Genomic DNA, 20,814 nt, shown 5'->3' with positions numbered 1-20,814 from the left:
GTGTTACCGTTTTGCTAAAGCACAGATTTTGGGACTCAACTCAACAACGATTTTTGGATTTTTTTTGTGAATGAGGTTTAGTGTAGAGTGGCGAATAGGCTTTTTCATAACACACTCTGCACTACATAAGACACTGTTACAGTAAATATGACGCATTGATAGAGGGGTGTGGTTCTTTGAGTTTCTATGCTCATACTGGTACATCTACTGTATGTGTGCACTAAACCGCAACCCAGCCAGCGTGTTAAACAAGAGAAATGACTGGCAATGAGCTCTGCCGTGCATTATATCCAAAACGCCTACTGTTAGTGGCATTTACAGTCTGTGCGACAGTGTATTGTGCCAATTAAAAAGCAGAGTGAATGTGTCACCTACATCACAAACAGCATCTGGAGTCTAAAATTTGATTTTTAATGGCAATATTAGCAACCATATCAAAGTTTGGGCAAGTGCCTGCATAAACAGCAACTATACAACGAAAATCGAGATGAGGTTGGGAGCAGCCAGCTCCTGCAGCATGGTTAGCCTAATGTTTGTGTTTCCGTATAGGACATCAAAGAAACAGGCATGTTCTCTGTTCCAGTTATGGAAGTATACTGAATCGCATAGGATACGGATGACGAGGTGTGCTTGGCCTGTGTCATATTTGCATTAGTTTTGAAAACCACAATAGCTTGAACGGTTTCTCAGGCCATCAGATTCAGACGTCTCATCACTGCAGTGTCTAACTATTTGGACCCTCTTGTCTCAAACGCAGTATTATCAAGAGAATCAAAAGGAGCATTCAATTATTAGTGGCAAAAAGTCAAAACACACAGTTCCGGGGACAAAATATTGTTATTTTAATATATCTGAATTCCATCATTTGGGCCTACATCATTACAAAAAGGAACTGAACTGGCAAAGGTGAGGAAAACGGCCTGTGTTCAGTGCAGTATTGTTAACTTGGTGTTTTATTTATTTTTGTTTGACTTTGATTCCATTTAATTTTAATTTATTGTTCCAACAGCAACAACATAAAATACATGTGCAAATATGAATATTTTATTTAATAGTGAATACAATAAAAAACGTGTGTTTTGTGTGTGTGTGTGTGTGTGTGTGTGTGTGTGTGTGTGTGTGTGTGTGTGTGTGTGTGTGTGTGTGTGTGTGTGTGTGTGTGTGTGTGTGTGTAATTGTCAGACAATCCAAATAAATGATCTAAAAGTAACACGAGAGACTAACAAAAATATTGTTGTGTATGTTGTTTGTTATACGATGTCCATTTGTCTAAATAATTAATTCGAACATTTCACACAGTAATATAAAACATAAACTTTAACAGTTATGTTCTTTCAAACCTGTCTGTTTTCATTGGTGTTCAAAGTTGATCGTGTTAGTTTTAGACCATTAAAACAAACATATTTCCAGTAGCCTACAGTATGTGCTTTTACAATGCATGTTTTATCATTTACAGGATACATGTATTGCTCAGCAAACTGGCTAATAGCTAGAGCTATACCGGAAGAGGTTATGTCCTGTAGGTTTTTTCAATATGTACTTGACTCAGGAGCGCCGCCTAGAAATCAGACGTAGTGAGCATCTGATCAACAGGCAAGTAATAACCCGAATTTCAAACATAATGACAACGTTTGACAAAACATCGTGCGTTTATGTAATTTGTCTTGTTCCGATTTACTGTGCTTTGGTCTTTAACTGCCATAAGCCTATACATACTATATCACAATACGATGTTTTAAAATGCTTATAAGCACCCAGCATTGTGCAATATGAACAATATAAATGGATCTGCCATATGGAACTTCTGCATGGCCAAAAAAACTTTAGTTCTGTTATGGCGTTATGCTTATGTGTAGGGTAGGTAGGCTATTGTACAGTTTTGCTTATTTAATGTGGTTTTGTGTGTTTGCCATATGCTAAGCTTTACTGTTTGTGTATTGCTTTATTTTAATCTTAGATTCTGACATTCTGATACGTTTGCCATTATTCTTTCAAATTATCCATTGCAGCGGAAATGGTTTAATTATACAAGGGCCGCAATGTACGGGCTTCGTAGTATTATAGCTAGTTTAGTCCGCTTTTGTGACGTTTTATTGCTGGTTACTTTATGAGGCCAGTCGCTTTTCAGAGTGACTACCCTCAGTACCGGCTGGATAGAGCCAGGAATAACAACACTGTGATATCAGACGATGGAAAATCCTCTTTTGTTACGTCGTAATATTCAAATAAACGCAGGTAAGCAAAATTGTTCTTTTTGTTGGAATCTCACGATTTAGGGTTGACATTTATCAGGATAAGAGAATGTTGTTACACTGTTGAGTGCAAAATACATTAAGGGTTTCAGCAAGGTAATGCCGAGGGTTTGTTTGGATACCTTAAGTTATTTCTCGCTTTGAACCAGACTGTCGAGTGGTTTAGGTAGTTTCATGTTGTTGGGATTGTATTGTAAAACTCTGCAACATGAAACTGTCTTAATCGCTCCAGTTTAATTCGTCCTTTAGCCTACGATATTTAATTCTGCCCGTATAGGCGGCATGGACACGATTTTCGATTACTAATATACACTTCACAGCCTTACTCTTTCAGTTGTACAAAAGGCGTCTTTTAACCATGCTATAGCCAGTTGCTATTACTGTTGTCAGAGTTGTTTAATTTGTAATTGCTAGAACGAGAATGATGCTAGACATTGATGTGTGCTCATTCTAGACAGTACCTGACAAGGCCTAGGTTACGTCCAAAAAGCCGAAACCGAGCGTCGGGGGCTTTGGGCAACAGCGACCTCAGTGGCACGTAGATGAGCTCAAAGCCCCAATATCCTCACTTTAGAGCTTTAGGTGGCTAAACACAAAAGATTGGCTTTATGGTGGCACTGCGGCACAACCAAAGAGGATTTATCTGTACCTAAAAGGCATTGTGGTTGTGCTAACTCGGTTGTGTTAGCAAACAACCCTGTGCCGTTTACTGCCTCAACGGCCCATGTTGTTTCCGTCCCTTTTCTTTCTTCTTTCTTAGTGTTTCCTGCTGTAAAATAGTAAAATGCTCTGCATGTCCTTGTGGAGGTCACTAGTGGACCGTTCGGCAGTGTAAAGATTAAATGAATTATATTTTTAATTTATTAATTTTAATCTTTAAATATATTAAGTGCAAATGTGTGTTTTTTATTGAATGTTCACTCTGGTAAAAGATGCTCACACCCTTAGTAACCAGAAGGGCACACGGATTGTAACCATTTACAATTAATATTTTTTTATTGATTTTATCGTATATTTCTGAATTTTCATTGTAGCACGACACCCTATGAGCACGTTAGACTTAATTTTATCTCTTATATTAAAAGGCATGATGGCAAAATATTTGATGCATTTACTATTTTTATTTTTTTCGTTTATTAAATTAAAGAAGCATTATTTATGTTTTTTCTGAAATTCCTAAAGTTGGTACTTTTCACATTCCCATATCTGTGGCACAATTATAGGCCTACGTAATTGTTGTTGTTGTTGTTATTATTAATATTATTGCATGTGGCTGTAAGTAACACATTTTTGTAAACATTATTACATCTATACGATACGTCAAAATATTATTTTATTGGACAGAAATTGTTGAACACATAACTAAGATAATATTACGAACATTAAATTACTCCAGTATTAGTATTAGATAAAATCACATTTTCGGAGGTTCCATTCCAGTTTTAAAGTGCTGCATATAGTTTTTGTTAAAATAACCACTTTGTATTATGGCCACGTTTACGTTATTGCACTTTCATTTGGGTAGAATATAATTACAGATTATCTTCACATTCAACGTGTTTTTTGGGAACACCTATTTTATTACATCTAAGGCATTCTTTACTTGCAAAAATAATTAAGGCAACACAAATGTTCTATTTTTATACACACTTATAATTTGCCTATAGCCTACTGCGCCACATTGAAACGATGAACTATAAGCTGGACAGTGGACTTAACGATGAACTTATAATTTTCATAATTAAGGTTCATAATTAAGGTATATTTTTCTCATTTACAAGAACATTTTGGAATAAAAAATAAGATTGCTGAACACCAAATGAAAGACCAAGAATTAACGAAGCTAGATGTTTCCTTTTTGTATGTCAAGATGACGTATACAAATCTGGGTACTAATTTTCATTTCCCGGTTACATTGATAAAAGATAAAAAACACTACAGAAAACACATTACTATCATTTATCGGGTGTGGTGCAGTGTACACGAAACAAGCTCTTCCTACAACAATTAAAATATCCCTACACTAAATTAAACATTGTGTTAGTAAATGTGTAGTAACAATTTAAGGCATATTGACTACATTTAAATCATGGTTTTACTACAAAAATCATGTTTAAAGTGGTAACTCTAATGAAACCATTATTAACGTTTAACTATACTCACCAATGTTTATTTGTTGTAAAATCATGGTTAACTTTCCTTAGGATAGCCTTTATCAGATAATAGTCTGGGTACTCTGTTAATTTAATCTGGCAAAATTTGCTATTTAATGCCGTTTTTCTGCAGACCGGTTGTATAGATTTTCCAAATGTTAAATAATTACTGAAAACTCTTGGAAACCTCCATGCTTTAAAACACATTTACAGAACTGACCGATTAGTTACTGTTGCTGAAAGTAATATTTTGTTAACACGCATGTTAATTTTATTCCTCGTGATTTCACATTTGGCAGTAAAAAACGGTATAATTAGAGACAAGGAATTTTATACAGCATCAACTCCATTGATTTATTTTTTATTGTCCTCTTGTAATGGTCACGTGTGCACCTCACCCAATCAAATGGCAGTCTGCTCTAAACTTAATAGCTGGCTGGAGCTTTGTGAGGGGGTTGCCTCTCCGTATCCACAGATTGTTATTTTGTGAGAGTGTTACTGTATGTGTGTGTTAGTGTTTTTATGTGTGTGTGTGTGAGAGTGCGACCCCGCCATGTCTACATCCGGCGCTCTGACAGGATACTACGTTGACGCTCTTATTTTACCGGAGAACGAGGAGACTCGCTTCTCCTCAGGCTCAGCGCTCATCCCGCACTCCAGGCCTCATGTTCTGCCCACAGACCACACAGAGCTTGGTCCCTGCATATTCCCAGCAAAGCAACCTGTGTATGGTGGCTCCGGTTGGGGCCACATCCCAACTCATTTTTCCAGTGGTGTGCCAGCAGTGTATCAGCCGCATACGCAGCCTCCTGTAGCTGGGGATTACGTGCAGTCTTGGCTGTTGGATTCTCCTTGTGGTCTGCCTCTCACTGAGCCACCGGCGGTCCATCATCATTTTAATTCCAAACCTGATACACATAGAACAAATTATGAAGGCGCACAGGCCAGTACACATGCTGTGCATCCTCCTGGGGACTTCGTTAACGGCGGATGCTCTACCAAGCCAGAGACAGGACGAACTGCAGACGGGGACGGTGAGATTGAAGAGAAACCAGTCGCTGATCCAGGTAAGGTTCCCCAGTTAGTGGCATATATCAAACTGCATAGTTTATGTCTAAATGTGAAATGTTATACTAATCTTAGTTTATCTGCTGTAAACGTGCATGTCAGGAACAATACCCGTTTGAATCTAGTTTTATACGTTTGAATTAAGAATGATGTTATGGAGTTTAAGTTGCTGTGACAGAAACCATGATCTGGATGTAAGATTTCGTTTATTTTGTTAACACTATTCAATACTCGTTTATGATTTCGAACCCCCTACCTTTTCCTCTACCCTTTCTCAGACAACCCTGTGTCCAACTGGCTTCACGCGAGCTCTTCGCGTAAAAAACGCTGCCCTTATACTAAGCACCAGATCCTCGAGCTGGAGAAAGAGTTTTTATTTAACACTTACCTCACGCGCGACCGCAGGTACGAGGTCGCGCGTCTCCTGAACCTAACGGAGAGACAGGTCAAAATTTGGTTCCAAAACCGCAGGATGAAGATGAAAAAAATAAACAAGGACGTAACGAAGGACGATCGAGAATAAAGCACTTCGTGTAGGTGAGGATGAGGAACGATCCATCCATTTGGTTGTTGGACCAAGTTTTTATATTAGGTCTTATGTCATTCCATTCAAACGAACCATAATTGTCGATTTTCTTATAGCATGTTAGGGCCTAGTCGTGGGATTAGGCTGATTGTTTGTCATATGTAGTTCTGTCTTAATTGTTAAATTTTTCGTTAATGTCCAACCTACTTGCAGTTCTGTATTTCACTTGGGCCCTGTTTTTTAAAGAAAGACTGAATACGGAGCAATGTGTGCTAATCCATTTCGATTGTAGCTTAATGTGTATTTCGGAAGTCTTATTAATAGTTTTCTTATATGTTCTTTAGCATTTTACTAAATTTAAAGTTGGGGATTGGGCCCATGTTTATGTTAGATTACAGCCCTAATAAGCTGTATGAGGCTATGGTCTTCACATTTGTTTTGTATGATACAAAATTAATTATAAAAATTACTGATGACAAATATTTTGCAAACACATGCCACTACCTACACGACTATGTATTACTTTTTAAAAACTGACGAAAATTTTCACGCCATATCAGCCGATACAATGGCTTTGACTGAGGTTTGTGAACAGAAAATGGTTAAATTAGATACTGAGCTGTAGAAATAAGCACTGTAGACAACTATACAAATACCTCATGGTCTGTTGACCGTCATGATTTTGTTTTGATTACTTTGAAACTTTTCAGATGTAATTTGTGATTTTATTTATTGAATAATAAAAGCAAATCATATCTCCAAACAAGTCTCCACGACAGTTTAATGGAAATTAAGTTGAAAAGTATATAATAACAGATTACTTTGCAAACTTGTACGAAGTAATATAAAATATTTTCTGCTTCTCTGAAGGTCTTTTGTTTTATGGTTAGTTATTTATTTTTGTACTAAGATTTTGCTTTGCTGAATTTGATGAAAGGGCTATATATAAATAAAAATGAATTATTGTGAAAGATTATCCTAGTTTTGCACAGATTCGGACAGATAGATTTTCGACATAACTGTTATCCAAGATAACTAACTAAAAAGTAGCCACATAAAACTTGACATATTAATGCAATGCCGTAATCTCTGTCAGAAAAACAATATTCTTCTCAGCTTTAAATCTAATTCACACGAACATACTAATTTTATCTAAATCAGCATTTAGATTTGTGCCCATGTGCATTTACTTTTGAGGAATGCGTTCTAAAGCGAGTTTGAACTCGGGAAAAGCAATCTTTAGACCTGGCAGATGAGGTTGTTAGCTGCATGCACTACCATAAAAGACAATTACCGCTATAACAGTTTATGGGGTGCAAAGCGCTGCGAGGCGAGAGAACGCAACACAACAGAGTTGATATGAGGCTCGACACATGAGGCCAGTAATTTATGCGTCATGCGTGCATGGATCTATGGAATTGAAAGAACGGACCAACGTTTTTGCCTCCATGACGAGGTACTTTTGCTATTGACGATAAGGCTGCCATTTTAGAACCCATTTTAGCACCCTCAAACCCAAAACACAGATATTTTATAAAACGTATACGTTAGATGATGGTAGGCATAGTTATCCGGAATGAACGTTAACTTCAAAGGCCTAATGTAGGAGCCATGAATCGTAGACTCGGCAACACTGTCTGGCATTCCGCGTTCAATGGCTTTATGACCGCCCAGACACAATTAGACCGTTTCCAGAGGCCTAGTTCCCATTTGGAGAGGTTTTCCCCCCTTATTCCCCACCTGCCTTCAGCGAGACTCGACAGTGTGCACAAAAACCAGCGGAAACAATCTAGTTTTATTGGCCTCTTTGATTACATTTCGCCCTACGGCACCCTAAAACCCCCTTTGTGCAGGCCTAGAAGGTATACACAGCAAATGGAAGCTTCTGTGCAGATTCACCAGAAATGAGCATGTCAACGTTGAAAAACATCCCCTTTCATTCTAGGACACAGAATTTTGTCTAAAGATGAGGCTTAAACTTTGAGGTTACAGCTAAAATAAACCAATCTATATCGGAACTGTGCATCTGCGTTGTTGTTATACAGTTGAACCACTTGATGTCAGCAAAACCTCACAATCGAAGCAATGCTTTTTCTTTTTTGTGTGCGTAAACAATTGCAAGCTTTTGCATTGCTCAGATCTATTCTTAATGTTAAGCTATTAATACCATTTTTTTCTTATACACTATGTTCCTGCTTTTTGCATTACCAAATCATTGTAATGAAGATGAATAATTAATTTGTGAATAAAAAAAATGTTAACATGTAACGAATGTTTTAAAATGGAAAATAAATAGTTTTAATTTATTTTCGGTCAGCTTAATTTTAAATGATATTTAATATTAAAATACTATACGTGATTAGTCCTGTTTGTTTAAATGCCTATTGCTCTATTGACAACTACGTTTCCCAACATTTTTACTTGACATTCATGATACTCTGGTGTTTTTGGTGGTGATACTTTGGGCACAAAACAATGTCTACTGTGGCACCCATGTTGTTGTACTTAATGTGTTCCCACTAAGTCTAATCTTTAAAATATATAATAATAATAACAACACATTTCTCCGAATAAGTTCACTCTCTTAACACAGATATATTTATTTATTTATTTTTTGCTACTTATAATAACATTTAATTTATTTAATAGTATTTTTCACTTAGAAATATTTATGTTTTGCTACTTATAATAACATTTAATTTATTTAATAGTCTTTTCACTTAGAAATACCGTATTATTATATCAAATTGTCATAAAACTGCTCAATTTGAATACAGTGAAAGTAAAAAGGGACTTACTTTGTCGTTTATAAGCCTAAATTAAGACGTTTTCCTATTTTGTTTAAATTTAAGTTAAACTGTGTTTGTAACACTCTGATTATTTTATTAACTGATTATTAACTGTTTTATGTGGTTGAAAATTATTAACTTTGAATGTACTTAGACTTCTTGTGGTACAGACACCATAAAAAAGACAGAAAAAGAAAGGTTTTTTACACATTAATTTATTTAATAAGATCTCGTGTGTAATGATATGTATAGTTTGTTTTTAGGTAAATGTTATAAGAAATATATTTTTTATGAAATAACCCTTTGTTTAGTTGCATTGTTTAATATTGTATTCCTACCAGCAATAGGTTTGTGAATAAAGCTAAATTTATATTTACAAATTCAATCAATACGTCGTTCTTTCGTTTCCTTATTTACGTGGATGTTTTTTTTTTAAGTTTTAGTCATATATAATATATATTCTTTTACATGTGTCAGTGTATAGTTTTATTAAATGAAGATATTTAAAAACTACCAAAAAGAAAGCACGTTAATTACAATTATAGTAAATAAAACACAAATGTATATTACATTTTCAAGGTACTTGAAAAAGTATTTTGCTTTTTTATTTGTAACACTTTAACACAGACAGTCATCTAAAAACTATCAAAAGCATATCTCAATTTTAAAATACTGGTTTCACATAGCTACTAAATAAATATAGCAAAAGATTTGCATTAGCATTTAATCTAGTTCATTTAATCATTTTATGGGATTATGATTTTATATTATAACTCCGGCTGTAATGGGCATGTATAAATCACTAGTAAAATACGATACCTTTGATATTTTAAATTGTTTTTTTAATTGTTTTTTTTTATGTGATGTTGTTGAATCATAGACAATACGCATTCCAATACTCTATCTCTTTACTTGGCATTAGCCAAGAAAATATTCTGTCAATGCTACAGGCGCAAATTACTTTTTCTAAAATTTTAGAAATTGTATAGCAAGGACTTGCACACCCATCAGCGAAATGTGTTAATTTTCCAATGACAACGCAAAGTACATCTCCTACGTTGAATCTCGTGTCGGTGGGTACAGTATTGTGTGCTGTCAGTGCAGACATGTGTGAAGTCGTAAACATTTTAATGCCCTGGCACTGTGGTAATAAATTGATTACTCAGTGCGTCTTAAATTAGCTACTCTCCAATGCGTATATGGTTACATAATTGATTTCTCTCATTGTGTCCGCTTTGAAGATTGATAGTTTATACTGCAATAAAGAATTACATTATGTTTTTGCAGCTTTTAGGAACGATGATTGTAGGCATCCAATCCGTATTGTAATTATATTTACAGAGATTTGGAATATAATACTCGAATTTTAGGTCGAGCACTGCACTAGATTTCTAAAACGACAGTTTATGGATTCATGAAAGCAGTTGTTTTAGAAAATATATGTAAGCAATGATGGGTTATACTCTCAGATCATTATCTATATTAATAATTATTACGCGATTAATATTTTGTAAGACAACATAATTTCGGCAGGTACACCAGCGTCTGCAAGAATGTAAGTGAACCATGCATAGTATGCTAGGCGCCATTTACAGGAGTAGCTCAGAGGAAAAAAATAAGGACAAGCTTTTACGCATTACATTTTATAGGCCAAAGATACGTCCTCTATTTCCTATAAAAATTAACCTAATGATAAGCACATATAAAGAATAAAGCCAAGTTTTTATGTTTGTTCAATTTGTGCTTATCTTTATGTTAATTTTGATTGCAAATGGATGACGTACCATGTGTCTTTTGCATATAAAAAAATGTAATGCATAAAAGCCTGTCCTTTTTATTTCCTTTGAGTTACTCCTGTAAAATGGCGCCTAGCAGCAGACATTGCTTCCCCAACCCCCACCTCTGTCCTCTACCCTGAATAAGCTATAAATCTGTTGTTGTTTATGAAAATTTACTACTTTGCTTCAGAACTTTATGAGGTGCCGCTAGGTCCCATTGGCTACCAGCTGGTCACGTGTTCTTACGGTCACATGAACGTGAACTTTTAATGTGTATGCATCCCAGCCCAAAATAGAGCTGCATTCTTCTCCTGATCCTGCTTTGTCTAGGCTTCTTTAACAAACGCCATTCCGAATAATCTTTTCACTTCTTTATATGTTGTATTGTTTAATCCTGTGGAGATATTCAACATTTACTGCCAAGGAACTTGACATCTGAAAGAAAAGAGGATGTTTTACTCGTTTGACGCGCTACGGCTGGTAGAGCAGCTATCTGAAAAGCTGTTGCTAACTACTCTTTCTCGCCTTCTTGAACCAAGAGACACACAGAACGGTAAGGTTTTGTTTTTTGTACTACTAAATCTCTAGGAACTGGTATTAAATTTGCTAGTATTTTTCTTTAATTATCGTTTTTGTTTTTCGTTTTATAGTGTATTGTATTGTTGTATGTCTGGTGTCGGTTAGTGTTGTGGCTGTTTTTGCCGTTTATTGCCGAATCCTTTCCAAAGAAAAGTAGGGTAGCTGTAGTCGTATGTAGCTAATATGTAGCCAATAATAATGGTCTGTAAGCCTATTATTTGACGTGTCAAGCATACCGTGATGAAAGACCGTCTGGTTTTTGTGCAAAATAGCCTACTCTTTTCGATTATTAAATTTATAGAAATTCGGCCTATATAAGCTAATGTTTCTTTTGTGTGTAGGCTATGCTGCGTATATGTATAAATAGAATCATTTGATTAATTTCTTGACATTCTAAGATTTCACTCCATCATTAGGGGTGTGGATCCTGGGGTACCCTACTTGTTTCAGGATTTTCTGGTGTAGAGCACTTTGAACAATAGTTTTATATGTTTGCGTGTATTGCAGTTTCGTTGAACAGAACAATGTGTGGATGCATTATCCTGAACCTGCATTTTGTACGACATGGAAATAGTGCTACCTTTAAAACGCCGCAAGGTGGCGATCTATCACATTACTGGCAAGGGGGCGATCTATCACATTATTTAAGCGAGTGATTTGTAGAGGCTAATTGTTCAAGCCAACATATGAAACTCAGTTGTTGAATTATGATTTGAAAGATGTATATACAAATGTATTGTTATAGCATTGATTTCATCATTCAAATAATTTTAAATTAATTGGTTTAATTTTGTTCTTCTTAATTAATTGATTTAGTCCTCATGTAAAACGTGTTAAATGGAAGTGATTCGTTGTTATATTTTGTCCGTTTGGTTTTACAATATCTTTTTTGCACAGTATTTGATTGTTTAACTGTAACATATTTTCACCAGAGCATAAGCGTGTCAATTTTTTAAGAGATTAAAGAGAAGAGTAGGCTACTTTATTTTAATAGCAACCTTGATATTAATACGTTTTAATCATTCTATACAGTCACTATACAGTACTTCCGAAACCAGTGTCCGTTTTCCCTTATATCCGTCCTTCACTCTAAATAGGCTATTGGACAGAACACACCGCTGGTTAAAAATTGACCCAATGCTGGCTTGTTTTAACCCAACTGTTGGTTTATTATACCCTATGGTTACATAACAACAACCCAACATTGGGTCAGTTTAAACCTAGCATGGGGTAATTTTTAACCCAGCATGTGTTCTGTCCAATATTTACCCATTATGGGTCAAAAATAACCCGGACTTTTCTAGAGTGTTGCGTGGTTGAGCTAAACATTTCTGAACCCATTTTTGCCAAAGCAGTAATTGTTGTCACAAAATAACAAAGCATTTTCATGTTGGAGAGACAAAGTCATGTCCTGGAATTTTTAGTAAAAGTATTGGCCTTAATTTAGCTCCAGTAGCCTTACGATGCCCTTACGTTCCGATTCGTTAAACATACCAAGAACGAAAAAAAACAAATAATGAAATATCTGGTGATGAAATAATAAATGAAATAAAATATTTTCAGAATTGAATTTGATAACATTAACATTTTGATAACACTGTTAAGTATAACCAACATGTATTCATTTAACTTCGAACAAATACAGTACAATGATAACACGAGTTGTCATTCAGATGTGCATAAGAGCCAGCTACGTCCTTGACACTTCCATAGCTCTTTTCATCAGCGTAAGTTGAGGCATCACTCCTGGTGTTACCCCAACAGCTAAATAAAACGGTCAAGAACATGTGAAGTAATGTACAAAAAATAGCTCCTTTTCCACTTATTCGTGGCTACATTACTGGGCTTAGGAACTACAAAAAAATGAATTCAGTTGAAGACACTGCTGCGATGTTGAATGGATGTCATCAGTCCAACGCAAAAAGAAGATTTATCGTACTAGTGTATTACTGATACTAGGTATAGTCACCCACAAACATGCATAAGATGTTAAAGTATAAATAACGTAATTTAGAGCCAAACTGGTAGTAAACCCCATTAATAAAATAAACAGTTAACCGTTGAATAAATTTAACCGAGTTAATTCCAGCTTTTAATTTTGGAAATAAAAAATAAAAAATGGTTAGCCTTTACATAAAGACGGTATTGTATATTATTTGATGACGACCGTATTTATTTTTAAACCTCAAATTTTGTTTCTTTGAATCTTCCGAATCTTATGAACATTCTGTATGCCTGCTTTGTGTGCAGACCACGGCGCATTGTTTCGGCAGATCCTATTTTTCTACTGCATAGTCGTTACCCTCTGAATGACCCCGTCGCGTGTTCGCTTTGCGACGGATATTTTAGGGCAGTCCCACGTCTATCCAGACGGTGGCGCGCTACTACAATCTTTAAAACAACCGACGACATATACTTTGGCGAAAGTCTCATTGCGCGTTCTTGTCTCCAAACGCTGATTTCCTGCTTACGCGTGAGTTTACCACTGGAGGTCACCGAATAGGATTTACGACTGGTCAACAAAAAACACGTGATTCTAAGCCATACTCCATATTTGGAAGCATACGTAAGGAAGCATTAAGTCTGTGTCTCACTCATTTCCATAATTCATCATAAATTGTGCAAGGGTGCAATAGAAGCTCAAAACCACCAAGAGACACAAATCAAACACACACATTTTTGTTCTCTCCACAACTGTGGTTATAGTCACTAAATAATTATAAGGTAATTATTGTCAACCAATGAGCTCTTATTTTGTGAACTCATTTTGCGGTCGCTATCCAAATGGTGCGGACTACCCCTTACATAACTATGGAGATCACAGCTCTAGTGGCCAATACAGAGATTCTACGGGCATGCATTCGGGCAGGTATGGCTATGGTTACAGTGGAATGGATCTTAGCACCGGGAGCTCTAACACCGGACACTTTCTCTCATCTGGTGAGCAAGCTCAAAGCTACACAGACAATCGAACTGCGACGCCTGTCGGGTACAATCAACCGGTTACCGCAAACAGCGCTGAGTCCCACTCGCCTTCCTCTGACCCTCTCCCCTGTTCGTCCATAACCAACTCTACTGTCAGCGAGCCCTCACACCGCGCCCAAAAAACATCACTGCCGAGTACCACTGGCTCTGTGACCAACAGTGTCGGAGCCATTCTCAGTCGCGAGGACGTCTCTAAAGCGTCCCACAGCATGGAGGAAGACAATCGAGAAGGAAGTGCAAAGGCAGCCTCACTGAATGTATCTGATGCTCAGCAGCCACACATTTATCCATGGATGCGAAAACTTCACATAAGTCATGGTAAACTGCTAACTTACTGTTATTCTCTTTTCTGTAGACTTAAACTGGAATTAACTGTTTGGAGTAAGCCTAACATGCGCAATATTTAAAGAAGTCTTTTGCAAATACTGTTAAATATGTTTTTACCCACTATTTGGTGTTATATCAAATAATGCCACCTTTAACATATTATTACTAGCACTTAAAATGATAATTATTACAATGGTACTTATTTTGTAAATGATAACATAATAATTAAGCTAATTACACCCTTTAGTGTTTCCCTGACTCTTGATTACGGATTAAATATGTTTTTTTATAATATTCGTTAAATAACAAATTGTTTAAGAATTTTCATAGATGCGTTCCTGTCCATGACATACTATTAGTAGTTGATAGATTTCATTTACCTATGGATGTATAGTGCATTAAACTGTATATATTGTAGTATATAATATAACGGTAACAATTTTACACTCTCGTGTATAACAGACAGTTTGACCGGACCGGAGGGTAAAAGGCCGAGGACAGCCTACACACGGTACCAGACGCTTGAGCTGGAGAAGGAGTTCCACTTTAACCGGTACCTGACACGGCGCCGACGAATTGAGATCGCACACACGCTCTGTCTATCAGAAAGACAAATCAAAATATGGTTTCAAAACCGAAGAATGAAATGGAAAAAGGACAACAAATTGAAGAGCATGAGCATGACAGCTGCGGGAGGAGGATACCGGCCCTAAGAATGTTTACAAACTGTATATAAACTATATGTCTATAAGTGTTAATATGAATGTGTGCGTGCCTGTTTCCGCTGTGTGTGTTCTGTAAAACAGAGAAAACGAAAGTTATTGGCTTTTTCCATTTCGCAATAGACTTTCCACTGGACAGGGCGTTCACTGGCTCATGACCAGTATGTTGGCCTTGGCCGGAAAAAAATTATTTCCTTTTCGTGTTTCATTGTTGCTTATCTTTCCATTGTCTTATAAAACTCAAAATATAAAAAAATATTTTGGATTAGAAAATACTTAAAGTTTCTGAAAGATGCGTTGGTTAAGCTAAACTGTAGAAATTTTACGTTTAATTGATTACGAAGGAAAACTTAAAAACATTTGTAAATTTGTTTTAAAAATGTGTACATTTGTTTTATGTTTTGTAAATATTCATTGCTGTATTTATTTTAATTCCAAATAATATTTTTAAGTGTATAATTTTTTGTAGTCAAATTTAGGGTACCTATTTTGTTCGTGCTGTACTGTCACTATTGTATTGATCAAATTGTTTCGTTCAGACTTGTCCAACATATTTGTCAGTCTTGTATTCGTTCGACTACCTGAATGTGTGGAAGTGTGTTTAAAAACTAAAACTATCGTGTGTGCTAATAAAAAAATGGACATGACAGTTAACTTTTATTTAAAATATTTGATCTCATTGCCTTGTCAAGTTTTTCCATATTCTGTTTTCTGTGAGTAATAGATCTGTAGAAAAAATGAAATAAATATCAGTTATAATTGTTTTATAATTAAAGTCGTGTCAACATTTTAAAGTTTGATAAGCAAACTTAAAATCTATTTTTTATTTTCTATCTATCTATCTATCTATCTATCTATCTATCTATCTATCTATCTATCTATCTATCTATCTATCTATCTATCTATCTATCTATCTATCTATCGGATTTATTCAATTCTATAAAAGTTAGTATGATCTCTGGCAGCTCAACAGGTAGGAGACGCACCAATCGCCATTACACTCATGCGCTGTGCAGGGGGCACCTATGGTCCCCCTGCCAACCTTTACAACACGAGTGCATCCACGCCCAGTGTCTCCAACTCTTCTCTAGAAAGCTTGACAGAGTTTAAAGCGGCAAACTTTACTAAACCCTGTACCATTCTGGCTCCGTGACATTGGCGGGTAAGATAAATAAGGAGGTTTGTCCATGAATTAGATCGTAAAAGTCACCGTTCCAGCCAGCAGATAGGCTCACTGGCCATAAAATACGTCACGTGGTGGCAATTAAAGTCAGTTTTTATGGTTTTGGGGAGTCGACACTATATCGCATATAATGCTTAATCGCACTGACGTGGAGCTTCGTTGACTCTTTCTCTACAGACCGTAGAGGTGTTCCTTGACTGCATCCAACTGTTTCTGACACACCAGATTGCTATGGACTGGAAGCATAACTACCGGATTCACTGGGGTGGACGAGGGTCAGCTCATGGTGAGTTTAAGTTGATTGTTTCAGTCTTTCGCTGCTGCTGAAAAAAAAATTCTTCACGTCCTCAGTAAAACAACTAGTAGGCTACATCATAAATGCGGTCAGTTCATAGTGCGTTCATGAGAGTTTGTATGAGAATCTGCTTATCCGGCATATGAATGGTATACTCTTAAAAAAATGATGCCAAATAGCACTAAAAGCTCGTAATCAAGGGGGAACTGTTTTAGTTCTATATATAGCACATAAAAAGAACCATACGGAGCAATATAGCACTACTTATGGTTCTACAGAGCACAATATGATTCTACACAGGCGCTACATTATATTGCACTAAAAATATTCAAAGTTTAAAATTGTATACCCTTTGCATATTGAAGAGAAACTATTCTTTATCCAAAATTTTGAAAGGTTTTACCACTAATAAAGAGTTCCAATGTACTTTAGAGTCACGTAACATTTGTTAATGCGCTTCGTGTATTTTGCCATAAGGAAATTCCATAGGTAAAATATTTTTTTATTAATGTGTAAGGAAAGTACCTCTGCATATAAATAACGCAATATAAAGCAATCATTTGCAGATGTTATAAGACGTTGACATGCAAAAACATGAAAGGTCTCCATAAACGCTATAAATGATGCAACGAATATATAAAACAATTCAGATATCATGTTTAAGTTAAGGAAAAGGGAATTTAACTTCCGCATACTTAAAGTAAAGTGTTAGAGCAAGTGGGAGATAGGCAGTTTTCGACAGACAACGGAGTGAGAGAGGGGGAGAGAAAAACTAAAGAAAAATGTCTTCCCTCCTGGTTCACCGCAAGGTCAGCGGCGGCAGGAAGATAAATTGTGCACACGCCGTAAACCACCAGCAGAGCTCGCTTTTGGCCAAGTTCAGTGTCACCCGCATTGCCGTTTCTTTCTTCTTACCAATAAAATAAGAAACATAATAACTCCAAGATACACCATTAAAGGCAGGGACTCCAAAAAATACGTTATTTAGACTTTTAGGGTGCATTTCAGTAGAAAGAAATGAATGGCGTTTATGCACACAGATGTCAGCAAATATAACGTTTGTTTGATAACGTATGAACAGTTTTAGCTTAACATTGATGTACATCATGAATGAAAGAGATGTGTATATATAAGGCAGGGGAAAGCAATAGGAACAAGTGGATGAGCTCAAATGCTTATTTGTGTCCATCTGTTTATTTGTACGTATTATTAGTCTGAGAGAGTGAGTGAGATTGTAAAGGTAGGGGGAGGGCCAGGGTCAAAAGTTTAGAGCAGAACACGTAGCTGTCATCTGTTCTTGTAGAGCGCAATGCCACTTTTATAATGGCACAAAAGATGGAATAGCTCTGAATCCCGTGAGTTCTGGTGTAACCTCCCAGTGAACTCTGCGAGCTGGGTGACCCTGGGTTAGCATCCCCAAGAGACTCATGCGCCTCTAAAGCCAAAGATTGAGTATTCAGGTTTTATTAGGGGGTTTGATTAGTGAATTTCCTTTTGAATAAATCGCATTTGATTACCAAAAGTTCGACGGGACATTTGCATCTAGGATGGATAATCTTTCCGCAATGAACATTTCTTTGTTCCCACATTTCTGAAGCTTTGCCTTCTCTTCTAGAGAAAACGTTTGTCTAGCATCCTAAAAGCTAAACATTCGTAAGGCTCATTTGAACCAAGATTTAGGAATGATAGAATGACAATTCTGGTATCTGAAATTACATTCTGTTTTACAGAAGTTCTACTGTAAGGATTCTTTACTGGCAAATACTAAAATCAATGCCAAGGCGAAATTGAAATGTTAACAGTTACGTGGAAATGACTTACAAGTAATTTGATTTGTACAGTCATTAAGTATAATTAAATATTATGCAACTTGGTTACGAATAACATTAATGCCATTTATTTTACTTTATTCATTCGGCTCTTTTTTATATTTTGGACGCACATATTGGGTCGTATTTTTGACGAGAAACCTTTAAATATGAATCTCTGTGTTGAGCAATTTTGAAAAGGCTATTGGCTGTCAAAATCGATCTCAGTCACCCTCAATGGAAACTTAAACGTTTCACAACGTCACCATTAGAAACATTAGCAATTATTAATTTAGTTGTTGGATAAGATTTATTTGCCACGTTTAGTGACCTTAACATTTCTAGAATTGTATTGGAAGTACAAAAAAATCTAAAAAACGATTAATGTAACTATTTGCAGATTAATTATACAAGATACAGCGATAGAAACACTGCTGTATAGCTTGAATTTGTACGCATTTTACTTATGGATATGATGGCCAGGTTTAGAGAAGATGCTATATCACTTGCGTAAATATTATTTTCCTGTCTATAGGGGAAGCCGCGGCCAGTTGTCACCATGGCCGTAAAATATATTGAGTTTCATTATAAATTAAGCTTTTAACGAAAACGTTGATTGTGTTTTAACTATTTTGTTCATAAAATGGCAGGTTTCTTAGTGTGCTTTCCTGTGTTGTAAACAATTTAGAACTTAAAATAACTGAAGACCACACGATTTTTTTTTCGTATGCCAGGCTGTTCGTTCATTGTTTTATGATTAATAATAATAGTTTTACTTAAATTGTGGTAAATATATATTTACCTGCCTCGAGTTTAAAAGTATGACATGTTTCCCTTTAGAATTTGACTTTCAAAAATAAACTTACCAAATATCCACTGGAGTTAAAAGTTTGACAGGTATCCCATATATTTGTTCCTGGTTTATTAGCGTATTATAAAAAGCGCATTTTGATAAGCTTTTGTGTATACATAATCTGGATGTTATATTAAAAGAATGCCATTTAGTTTATTGTAATTGTTTTAAAATTGTAGAGCCAATGCGTTTTTGATTTCGGCATCCAGTTTTCTGTAGTATTTAATAATATGGATTACAGACGTCATGGGTATCATTTTAAATAGTTCTGGCAAACTTTGCTTAACACTGATAACTATTCAGGTTAAACCCGTACGGTCGTTACTGATTTTATCAAGATACCAGTTAGGTTATCATACGATTTACACCTACTGAAATGTTAGACACCCAAAACTAAAACAATAATTATAATCATAATATTCGAACATTACAGGACTTATGAAGCTGTTAATTTACAGCATTTTGGAAGGGAAAACGCCAAAAGTTTACCAGTAGATTTCACTGCATGATTACACTAACGGAATATTTTTCTTTGGGGTTCACCGACCTCCAAAAGGACCTATTATAGTTCCCTGAGGGGTTAGGGAAAAAGGGAGAAACGAAGTCCAAGGCCGGGGTAAACGCAAGGTCACTGCGTCTAACAAATATGAAAATGTCACCTTTTCAGAGGGCACGCCTTGTTGTTTAACAAAGACTGTCAATGAACAAGATTAATAAGAAGCGAAATGGACACTCACTGAGAGGTCAGACCAAAGTTATCTCTGTGTGGCTATTAAAGAAGGAAGCTATAGCGGTTCTGACGCAAGACCGCACGTGGTTTACAGAGTATAGTTAACACAAATACGTGAAGCTCCAGGGTAAGAGTTTCAAATCCAGGGTGACCATTGCTTAACTTTACGGAAATAGTAAGAAAAATGAAACATTACATGAGCGTTGGGAACTACCTGTCGCAATAGAACGGTGTCAATAAATTCGTTCATCTGAGCAAGCAAACTCCTTCAAGGTCAGGGATGCTGTTTCGCTCACAAACTTATACAAGGTAGGCCTTCATTTTTTTTTCTTTTGTCCGTTTGAACATTAGACGTAAATTTGATATTGAAATATGAAATATACAAGAAATATCCAGCATTATTGTTTTTAAGATTGACAGAGATAAGTGTCTCTTTGAATAGATATTATTTTTTTATATTATATTTGAAAATGGTTTGTTGAGTACTCTAACATTTTCCTTAAGTGGCTGTGATGTAAAATCCAGTTTTATTCATGTTAAAAATATTATTTAAAAAGTTTTCAATCAACTGTATAAGGTTACCCCAACACAATGGTAACGGTACAGATGTTATTGAAAATACATGCGTATTCACAGTTAGCAAAGAGTAATGTTATATTAATGTGGATAATTCCGCAGAAGTCCACTTTAGTTTGGTGTGCTAATTTTAACCCACAAGCAAACCAAAAATTGTAAATATGTCAAATAAAATAAATTTAAATATTTT

At 35.9% G+C, this 20,814-nt stretch overlaps 3 protein-coding genes across 6 annotated transcripts in view; all 3 read left to right on the top strand.

Moving 5' to 3' along the window:
- The first annotated feature begins 1,592 nt into the window (after positions 1-1,592).
- hoxa3a (homeobox A3a) overlaps positions 1,593-20,814 on the top strand; it is a 37,775-nt gene continuing 18,553 nt past the window's right edge. The window contains exons 1-3 of one of the 4 annotated variants that reach the window (XM_065289381.2): positions 1,593-2,235; positions 10,969-11,119; positions 16,540-16,648. The gene's annotated coding sequence lies outside the window, so the exon portion shown is untranslated. Of the gene's footprint in view, positions 2,236-10,614; positions 11,120-16,539; positions 16,649-20,814 lie in introns of those variants that run through there. The other 3 variants (XM_065289443.2, XM_065289397.2, XM_065289388.2) reach the window with 3 other exon arrangements.
- hoxa9a (homeobox A9a) lies at positions 2,252-9,195 on the top strand. The gene is made up of 2 exons (XM_065289482.1): positions 2,252-5,472; positions 5,752-9,195. The coding sequence occupies exons 1-2, from the start codon at positions 4,959-4,961 to the stop codon at positions 5,994-5,996; spliced, it is 759 nt and encodes a 252-aa protein (XP_065145554.1). The 5' UTR covers positions 2,252-4,958; the 3' UTR covers positions 5,997-9,195.
- On the top strand, positions 13,339-15,425 carry hoxa5a (homeobox A5a). The gene is made up of 2 exons (XM_065289468.2): positions 13,339-14,448; positions 14,920-15,425. Exons 1-2 carry the CDS (start codon positions 13,887-13,889, stop codon positions 15,168-15,170), a joined length of 813 nt encoding a protein of 270 aa, XP_065145540.1. The 5' UTR covers positions 13,339-13,886; the 3' UTR covers positions 15,171-15,425.

Source organism: Paramisgurnus dabryanus, chromosome 19, assembly GCF_030506205.2.
Source record: "Paramisgurnus dabryanus chromosome 19, PD_genome_1.1, whole genome shotgun sequence".
In the NCBI taxonomy this organism is placed as follows: Eukaryota; Metazoa; Chordata; class Actinopteri; order Cypriniformes; family Cobitidae; genus Paramisgurnus; species Paramisgurnus dabryanus.
This window is presented reverse-complemented; position numbering and strand designations above follow the sequence as displayed.